General features: G+C 39.7%; 1 protein-coding gene across 1 annotated transcript in view; it reads left to right on the forward strand.

The window, feature by feature from the left end:
- MFSD4B (major facilitator superfamily domain containing 4B) overlaps nucleotides 1-9,606 on the forward strand; it is a 35,450-nt gene extending 25,844 nt beyond the window's left edge. Inside the window, exons 3-4 of the mRNA XM_040350248.1 lie at nucleotides 5,909-6,025; nucleotides 7,350-9,606. Of these exons, the coding sequence (XP_040206182.1) occupies nucleotides 5,909-6,025; nucleotides 7,350-8,539 (1,307 nt within the window). The 3' untranslated portion in view covers nucleotides 8,540-9,606. The remainder of the gene's footprint in view (nucleotides 1-5,908; nucleotides 6,026-7,349) is intronic.
- The last annotated feature ends 214 nt before the right edge of the window (nucleotides 9,607-9,820 follow it).

The following is a 9,820-nucleotide window of genomic DNA, read 5'->3' on the forward strand; positions in this document are numbered from 1 at the left end:
CATACATGGTAGCACTGGGTATTTTCTTTGGTTCCTGACTTTAAACAGGGCATTTTTGGAGTAAAGCAAGGGTAAGTATAGCTGTTGGGGATGGGGGAATGCATTGCCCTGAATTTGACAAAACATAGGTTTTCTTCAAGGCAAACAGGTCTGTTGAAAAACAAATACTTATTCTAATAAACTTGCCCCTCTCTTCTAATACCACTGGCCAAGGAAGTCCACTGAGATTTCAAGGAACCTTTAGACATCTTGATTGTTGCCTGCTAAGTTTTGCAGTTGGACAATAAAAACCTAGTTTTGCTGAACCACCCCTCAAAATTATATAATATATACATACTTGAACTCGCTGGGCTCGCAGGAACCATCATTTGATTGTATAACAAACATGTAAATACTTAATTGGTACCATAACACACTATTGCACGTGCGCACACACACCTAAAAAAATTCATTCACCTCACTCGCAGAATGAGACACATCGTACCCATAATAGTGTATATATGTGTGTGTGTGTATGTATGTGTGTATGTATGTGTGTATGTATGTATGTATGTGTGTGTATGTGTATATATATATATATATATATATATATATATATATATATATATATATATATATATATATATATATATATATATATATATATATATATATATATATAAATAAATGTGTGTGTATACTCACAAATTGCATATGTGTATATGAAGGTCAACTGGGGTACTATAATAGTGATCCCACAGAGTGTCATGGGTTGGACCTATAAATCCCCAAAGTAAGACTGTATATGGATTTAGAAAAAGGATGCTTGAACTATTGTCCAGAGTAATTCTCCAAAAAAGTCAAGAGTGTGCAATCTGAGAAGAGAATCCTTGACTGGTATACTGGTTCTATCTCCTGATAGACTCCTAAGAGATGGTGGTCCAGAGAAGAATCGTTCAACAGCTAAATGTATATCTTGACTCCATGGGAAGGGAATCTGCCTGTGTAGGATAGCCATAGGAAGTATGAAAGTTCCTCTCTCGCACTCCAGTAATTCCAAGTTGCATAGAGTAAACACATTCACACCAGCACTATGAAATTAGCTGCTAACATCCTGGTTGCTAAGCAAGAAAAGTCCATATAGTTTAAATATTGTTGGGCAGTCCATATAATGGTATGCATGCATACTTCCAAAAGCCTGTGGGAATCTTTGTCCAAAATCCAGTCAGAGGAATATTATCCTTTGTTTTGGAGCAATAAAGTGTCACCAGTGATGGATAGTGAGGTGGGCAGACAAAATGGCCTAACCGGTTTTGCCTCACACAGGCCGGCTGCTTCAGAAGTAAATAGGGGGCCAGAAGGGTCACCATGTGCTTAAATATAATTTAAAAAGTGTCGTCACACTGCCAAAACATGTGACGCTGCTACGCACGTGATGTCATTGTGCATGCGGCATCGCGCACATGATGTGGCAGCCATAATCCAGCACATCAGAACGTGCTGTGGTGTCATCCCTATCCTCAGCACGATCTGACGTGTTGGATTATGGTCCAAAGTCAGCGCAGCCCTCTACTTAGAAATTCTAGAGCACTTCATGCTTCCCTCTGCTGACCTACTTTATGGAGATACTGATTTCATTTTCCAGCAGAACTTGCCACCTGTCCACACTGCCAAAAGTACTAATACCTGGTTTTATGATCATGATATACCTGTACTTGATTGGCCAGCAAACTTGCCTGACCTAAACCCCATAAAGAATCTCTGGGGTATTGTCAAGAGGAAGATGAGACACCAGACCCAACAATGCAGTCGAGGTGAAGGCCGCTATCAAAGCAACCTAGGCTTCCATAACACCTCAGCAGTGCCACAGTCTGATTGCCTCTATGCCATGCCGCATTGATGCAGTAATTCATTCAAAAGGAGCCCTGAACAAGTATTGGGTGCATACTTTACTGTAAATGGACATACTTTTCTGTAAACCAACATTGCTGTATTAAAAATCTTTATTTATTTTTTATTGGTCTTGTGTGATGATCCAATTTTCTGAGATACTGAATTTGGGGTTTTCACTAGCTGTAAGCCATAATTCTCAAAATTAAAAAGAAATGCTTGCAATATATCAATCTGTGTGTAATGAATCTATATAATAGGAGTTTCTCTTTTTGAATTGAATTGCTGAAATAAATGAACTTTTTGATATTCAAATTTTTTGGGATGAACCTGTATATTGTGGGTACAATGTGTTTTTTTATTCTGCGAGTGAGTTGGATGAATGTTTTTATACAATAGTGTGTTATGGTACTAATTTCGAGTATTTACATGTTTGATACCTACAATAAATTGATTGCTTCGAGCCCAGTAAGTTGACGTATATAATTTTGAGAGTTGGTTGAGCAAAATCCGGTTTTATTGAACTATTTTGTCCATTTGCCCTTACCATTGGCTCCCACCATGTTGATTTACTTTTTTTGTAGTTTATGGAGAGGAAAATGAGGGGGTAGTGTTTGGAGCGTTACTTTTCAGGGTTAATAAGTTGCAGTTACAGCCAAAAGTTGTTCTGTGGGCACATTAAAGGTATTTTTCTAGTTTTACTTTGATATTTTATTCTTCCCTTGAATGATTTCATAAGATTGTAAGTTTTTATATTTTGATGTTTTGGTGGTTGGCCCACTACTTTTCACATGGGGATGTGGTGAAAGACTTCAACCTTGTGTAAGTTCTGACTAGAGAAACTTTACACAAGGCTTTCTTTCCTCTGTTGAAAACTAGTGGCATACAGGTTTGAACATAGGTGTCATAGGGTTTCTCATACCTGGTTGATTCAATGTCATGAAATGGTGATGTGTGTACAGTGCATGCTTTAGGTTAATGTTGGGAAGCAAAAATGCACCACAAGAGAATAGGCAGTGAGAAGCTGAAGGAAGAAGATGGTTTTGCCAGCAAACTGTTTTTTCCCTGCCAATCGGACATAACTGTTCACACAGCTTAATGCTGCAGCTGACTTAAATCGGAACTAAACCCTCCTATCCATTACAGCCAAGAAAGCTGCCATCTTTGCCTCAGTTTCATTTGTATTTGCCATAGTGTTGCACATGTGATCAGCTATGACACCAGCCATTTGATGCTTTGAAAGTTTGGTTGGAAGCACAAGCGGCTCCAACAGTTATCATTCACAGCATGCCTTCAATGTAACTGTTTTGGTAAACCGTTAAAACGGAACTGACGTTCCGCTATAAAACAGCGAGCAGGCAGGCTTTTATTCCATCATGCATTGTCTCTTCCTCAATAAAATGCCACTACCTGCACCTCACTGTATTCTCAGGTGCTGTAAACTGAGCTGCACATGCGAAGCTGAGCTTACAGTGCTGGGCCGGTCTCTTGGTTGCTGGAGTGACTGGCTCATGCGGAGATATGACATCATCCCCTGCTTGTCAATGAAGACCAAATACCGGCACTCAGAAGAAGATGCCAGCAACGGCAAAGGACCATTGGATGGGTAAATATTCATCATTTAGTTTTGCTTTAAGCAAGAAACTTGGGCAGAATCTTTGAATTCCAGTACAGCTGTAAAGTTTCTGTGGGCTCAATTCACTAAAGAGTATCGCATGAGATAATTGGATCACGTGACACCTTTTTTCCAATTCTTATGCAATATACAAAATGTTAATTCACTGTCAGTTTGAGGTATTCACTAGTAGAAAACGCAATAATATGGTGCATACTGACTCTCTAAAGTCAATTCACTAAACTATATATATAAATTAATAAATACATTCATTGAAAAGTTGTGGTCCAGCCACGCGTTGATCAAGGAAAAAATAAATAGTAATAAAAAAAAAATTATATACACGTACATCCACCAGCGTTCTTAACCAGTAAATGGCTTGTTGTTAATTACAGTGAGGGGGACAGGGTATTTGATTCCCTGCTGATGTACATTTGCCCACTGACAAAGAAATGATCAGTCTATATATACCAGTAAGAGACAAAAGAAACAACCAAAATATACAGAAAAATTCGTTTCAAAAAAGTTTTATGAATTGGATTTGCATTTTTATGAGTGAAATATGTATTTGACCTCTTCGCAAAACATGACTTGGTACTTGGTGGCAAATCCCTTCTTGGCAGTCACAGAGGTCAGACGTTTCTTGTAGTTGACTACCAGGTTTTTACACATCTCATGAGAGATTTTTTCCCACTCCTCTTTGCAGCTCCTCTCCAAGCCATTAAGGTTTTGAGGCTGACGTTTGGTAACTCAAACCTTCAGCTCCCTCCACATATTTTCTATGGGATTAAGGTCTGGAGACTGGCTAGGCCACGACCTTTAATGTGCTGCTTTTTGAGCCACTTCTTTGTTGCCTTGTGTTTTGGGTCATTGTCATGCTGCAATACCCATCCAAGACCAATTTTCAATGCCCTGGCTAAGGGAAGGAGGTTCTCACCCAAGCGTTGACGGTACATGGCTCGTCAATCGTCCCTTTGATGCAGTGAAGTTGTCCTGTCCTCTTGGCAGAAAAACACCCCCAAAGCCCAATATTCCTCCTCTGTGCTCATGATCATTGAAACTCCACGAGGTGAGATCTTGCATGGAGCCCCAGACCTAGGGAGATTGACAGCTATTTTGTGTTTTTTCCACTTGCGAATAATCGTATCATCTGCTGTCACCCTCTCATCAAGCTGCTTTGCGATGGTCTTGTAGCCAATTCCAGCCTCTTGTGTAGGTCTACATTCTTGTCCCTGACATCCTTGGACAGCTCTTTGCGATGGTGGAGAGATTGGAATCTGATTTCTTTTATACAAGTAACAAGCTGGGATTAGGAGCACTTCCTTTTGAGAGAGTGCTTCTAACCTCAGCTTGTTACCTGTATAAAAGAAAACTGGGAGCCAGAAATCTTGCTGGTTGGTAGGGGATCAAATACTTATTTCACTCATTAAAATGCAAATCAATTTATAACTTTCATTTGAAATGCGTTTTTCGCAATATTTTTGTGGTTCTGTCTCTCACTGCTAAAATAAACCTACCATTAAAAATTATAGACTTATAATTCCTATGTCAGTGGGCAAACGTACAAAATCGGCAGGGGATCAAATCCTTTTTTTTTTTCCTCACTGTAGCAGGTGGTTGCCAACATGTCGGCAAGCCTTTTGTTTTACGTTCTGCTGCTGACAGCAGATGAGTCATGGCTTTCCCTACAAAAATCATGTCGTAAAATAGAGGTATTTTACCGCATTTATTAAAGCAGTAGATACTGCTTTTTGTGAATTGAGCCCTGTAAGGCCCCATTCACACCTCCAGCGTTTTATAGCTTGAAGCCTGAAGCTCCAGAACAGTGGAAGCGAAAAAAATCAATTATTCTCTATGAAGATGGTTCTTATCACCACTCCAAATCTCCTGAAGTCAAACGCATGTAGCTCAAAAAAAGTTCTGGAGCTTTTTTTGTAGCTCGATTCAGGCAGATTTGGGTGTTTTTTTTTTCTTGTTTTTTTTTCTGCTTTTTACATTGGTGACCTTTTTGACCTGTACAAAATTGCGCGACTTTCTGCCTGAAAAAGATACGCTCAGGTGTAAATGCAGCCTGAGAGAGAGAGTCAAAAAATTAAAGATTATATTTGCATACATCTGATTATTTTGATATATTGAAGGAGCCAAGGTATTTTAAAAAGTGGTACTTATTCTTAAATTCCTTACTGTCGCATTTGCATGCAATGGTCATTAATATTGTAATGGTTTGCAGACTGACTAAAAAACAAAGTGCAATGTGTGAGCAAGACCCAACATTGAAACTTAGAGCCAAAGAAACATGCATGCTTAAGTTGTTGCTCAATAATTTTTAATGTGAATGTCTCTATTGTGAAAGTGTTGAAATTTGTTACTGCTAAAGCTAATGTGTGTTTTTTTTTTTTTTTTTTTTTTTTTTTTCTTTAACAGGATTATCCATGATAGCGACCTGTATAGGCCTTTTTGTTTTGCCTTGGTGTAAGAAGGCCATTCTTCTGACTGGAGCAATGTCTGTTGTGGGCATATCAATGGGATTCTTAGATACTGGTAACTTTATTCTCTTAACATTCCAGAGGAATAGGAAAACATTATCAAGATGTTTAGATATTTTTATTGTGGTGTTTAGAACAGTCCTTAGCATAATCGTGTATAACAAGTGGCTGCAAGTTGTTACAGGTTTTCTTTTGCAATGAATGCAGAAAAAAATATATCTTAAGACAACCTTTCTCAACATATTAACCCCTAAAATGTTCATGTCTCAGGGAACCCTTACTAAAGCAGGTGTAGGGATCAATGGGAAGAAATGCCCCTTTAAATTGATGTAGGATTAATACAATCTTCACAGTAGTGGTCAACCTTACAACCACTGAAAAGGTCATTGGCATCATGCTACTGGTTTTGACAAGTGGTATTGTATCTGGACATATGTAGGTACCATCAGATGGAAGGTCAATCGTCCACAGCACAAGGAACCCCTAGTACCCTCTGGAGAAACCTTAGGCCCTGTACACACAACCGGTTCATCCGATGAGAATGGTCCGACGGACCGCTTTCATCGGTCCACCGCTGAAGTGGCCTGATGGTCTCATGTGTGTACACACCATCAGTTCAAAATTCGATCGGGTCAGAACGCGGTGACGTAAAACACAACGACGTGCCGAAAAAAACGAAGTTCAATGCTTCCAAGCATGCGTTGACTTGATTCTGAGCATGCGCGGGTTTTGAACCAATGCTTTTGTGTACTAACCATCGGTTTGGACCGATCGGTCAGCGGTCCATCGGTTCGATTTTAAAGCATGTTTTAAAATTTTGGACCGAAGGACAACAGACCGATGGGCTGTACACACGGTCGGTTTGGACCGATGAAACTGAACCTCGGTCCATTCTCATCGGTTTTGTCCGACCGTGTGTACGCGGCCTTGGGGTTCCACGCAACCCATGTAGAAGTTGGCTTTCCTAAAGAGGGCAATCTATGTACATTTCAAGGATTTTTAACAAACTTTGTTGCAGTTTCCTGCTATTTGATATTCTGAAGTAATAGCTGTTTGTGTCATGTGCAATGTTAATGGGAGTGACTTTGTAATTATCAATCAGCTGCACTTGCAGGGCCCCAATTAAAAAAAAAAAAAAAAATATATATATATATATATATACTCACTTTATAACTATATATTAATATATAGTAATGTTTGGCAGATTGCCTCCTAAAGAAAGCGTGAATGTGAACAGACACCAAGAAATTTAATAATGTGTGTTTCTGTAAAAGGAACATGTAATATAGTGCATTATGTTGCATTAACTTTTTTTGTTACTGAGATTGTTTTTTTTTTTTTATGTATTCATTTCTAATTGTTTTCTTCTCCCATGTCAGGTGGGAATGTTGTCATTCTGAACACATGGGGAGATGAAGCTGGACCCCATGTTCAGGCACTGCACTTCAGTTTTGCTCTGGGGGCTCTTCTGGCACCAATCTTGGCAAAAATAATTCCAGAAATTCTGCCCTTTGATAAGATTCATAAAACATCACAAGAAGTACTAAATATGCCTCTTGAAATTAAGAAGTCAATGCTGTCCTATATTGTTATTGCCACATACATTTTGCTGGTCTCTATATTTTTATTCATCTTGTACTGTAAAAGTCCGCCCAATCGATCAGCCGCTAAGGGTTCAGAAGAAAAGGGAAGGACAGCCAAGTATCACAACGCTCTCATCTTTCTTCTTTGTTTGTTTTTCTTTTTCTATGTTGGGGCAGAAGTTGCCTATGGTTCATACATATTTACTTACGCAATCACTATGGCAGAGATGGATCATGATAAGGCTGCAGGGCTGAACTCTATATTTTGGGGAGTATTTGCTACAGTTCGAGGTTTTGCTATCTGCTTTGCAACATGTTTGTATCCGGGCACCATGCTGCTTCTTAGTGTGATTGGCTGCACTGTTTCATCTGTATGTTTAATGATCTTTTATAAAGAACACATAGTCCTTTGGATTGGAAGTGCACTGTATGGAGCATCAATGGCTACCACCTTTCCAAGTGGTTTCTCTTGGGCACAGCAGTACACGACTATAGGAAGCAAGTCGGCTTCCTTATTTGTGGTTGGAGCAGCACTTGGAGAAATGGCAATTCCTGCCTCTGTAGGATACCTTCAGGGAATGTTGCCCACTCTTCCAGTACTTATGTACACCATCTTGGCATCTTCTGCTGTGACAGCTGTCTTGTTTCCAGTCATGTACAAACTGGCCACTTCTTCGCAGGACAAGGAACGGTGGGGTGGAGTTGAAAGTGAAGACCGAAGGGCTTTACTTTCAAGTTCTGGCCTAGAGGAAGAAGAGGAGGAGGAGGATGCACAGCAATGGAATGATGCAGATTTTGAAGCCATTGAAATGAATGACAGAAGTAAAAATTCTATCACTGTGATAACAGAGGATGCATCAGAGGTGACTTCCACTTCCAACAGCAACAGCCAGACTTTTTCCAAGAATGGGACACTCAGCGATCAGGCGGTTGACAGATCACCTTTAAAAAAACTGTTGAATGTGGACAGAGAAAAAAATGATTAAATTTGTATTGCAAATCGGTTTAATTATTTTTTTTTACCTGCTTATCAGACATCAACGCAAGTTGCCTAAAATGATCTGCAAATTTTTTATAATTGAAGGATAGAGGAAATACAGACAGAACGGAAAAGCCTTTTTCATTTACTTTTGTTGGCCGCCTTTAAACTGTTTGTGTGTGTGTACTACTGTAAACGGTCTTGCTAAAGCCCAGCTACATAGATACTTTACCCTAAATATTTAAGTTCATCTCATTTTAAACCTAATTGCTTTAAAAGTTTACGGCTGGCTGCTAACTTCAAGCTTTTCAGTTGTGGTCAAAGAAAGCCTGTGTTCTGGCTTCACAAAGGCAAACTCCAGACAAAATGTTTTGTTTTTTTATTTTGGATATAGTGTCTGGTTTAGAGCCTCAGTCAGGACTTTATCTGCCTGTGTCTATTGAGAAGATTTAAACGTGTCTCCTCTCAGGGCAGAAAGTGATGGGTAATTTGACAGTAGGGGACACAGACAAAATCAAGACCATTTTGTAGTAGAGTGGGGATGTGTAAAACTTCCAAAACCTTTGTCCCTTCCGGTTCCAATGACAGCTGCTCCCCATGCCTTGTCTCGGTGGCATGGAGACCTGAATTGAGACAAGCCCCCCCCCCCCCACCACCAAGTTGGTAATAGACAGAAATACAAATATGTCCAAACTCTTTTCCACTCTTGTAAAGAGTTGTTAATGTCTCTCAAATTCCACATTCATTTCAGGACACCAGCTATATCTGTGGAGCCTCAACTAGGTGTTTTGAGTTCTGCCTAAGCTGCTTCCTAACGCAGGGCAGAAGAGACTGCAAGGACTGGTTGAGCAGTATGGTGGAGCCTGCGGAAGCAGAGGATCAGGTAACTAATACTCCTTTACCTGGTCCTCTAGACACTCCACTGCAAGAGTGGTCTTCTATTTTTTCTGCTGTTCAGCTTTAGGATAATCTTGCAGATAGAAAACGCTGTTTATTTTGCACTATTCCTTCTCATTCACTGTGCAGAGAAGTTAACTTTGGCAGTTGATCAGAGTGTTTTAATATGCACTAATTAAAATAAAAAAAACGTTAGACACATGTAAAAGCTTATAAGTGTATCTACAGCATGGTTCTTCAAACTACAGCCCTCCAGTTGTTCAGGAACTACAATTCCCATCATGCCTAGTCATGTCTGTGAATGTCAGTGTGTTACAATGCCTCACGGGATGTGTAGTTCTACAACAGCTGGAGGGCCATAGTTTGAGGATCCCCGATCTACAGCATCCAT

The sequence above is a fragment of the Rana temporaria genome, chromosome 4 (assembly GCF_905171775.1).
Source record: "Rana temporaria chromosome 4, aRanTem1.1, whole genome shotgun sequence".
NCBI classification, from domain to species: domain Eukaryota; kingdom Metazoa; phylum Chordata; class Amphibia; order Anura; family Ranidae; genus Rana; species Rana temporaria.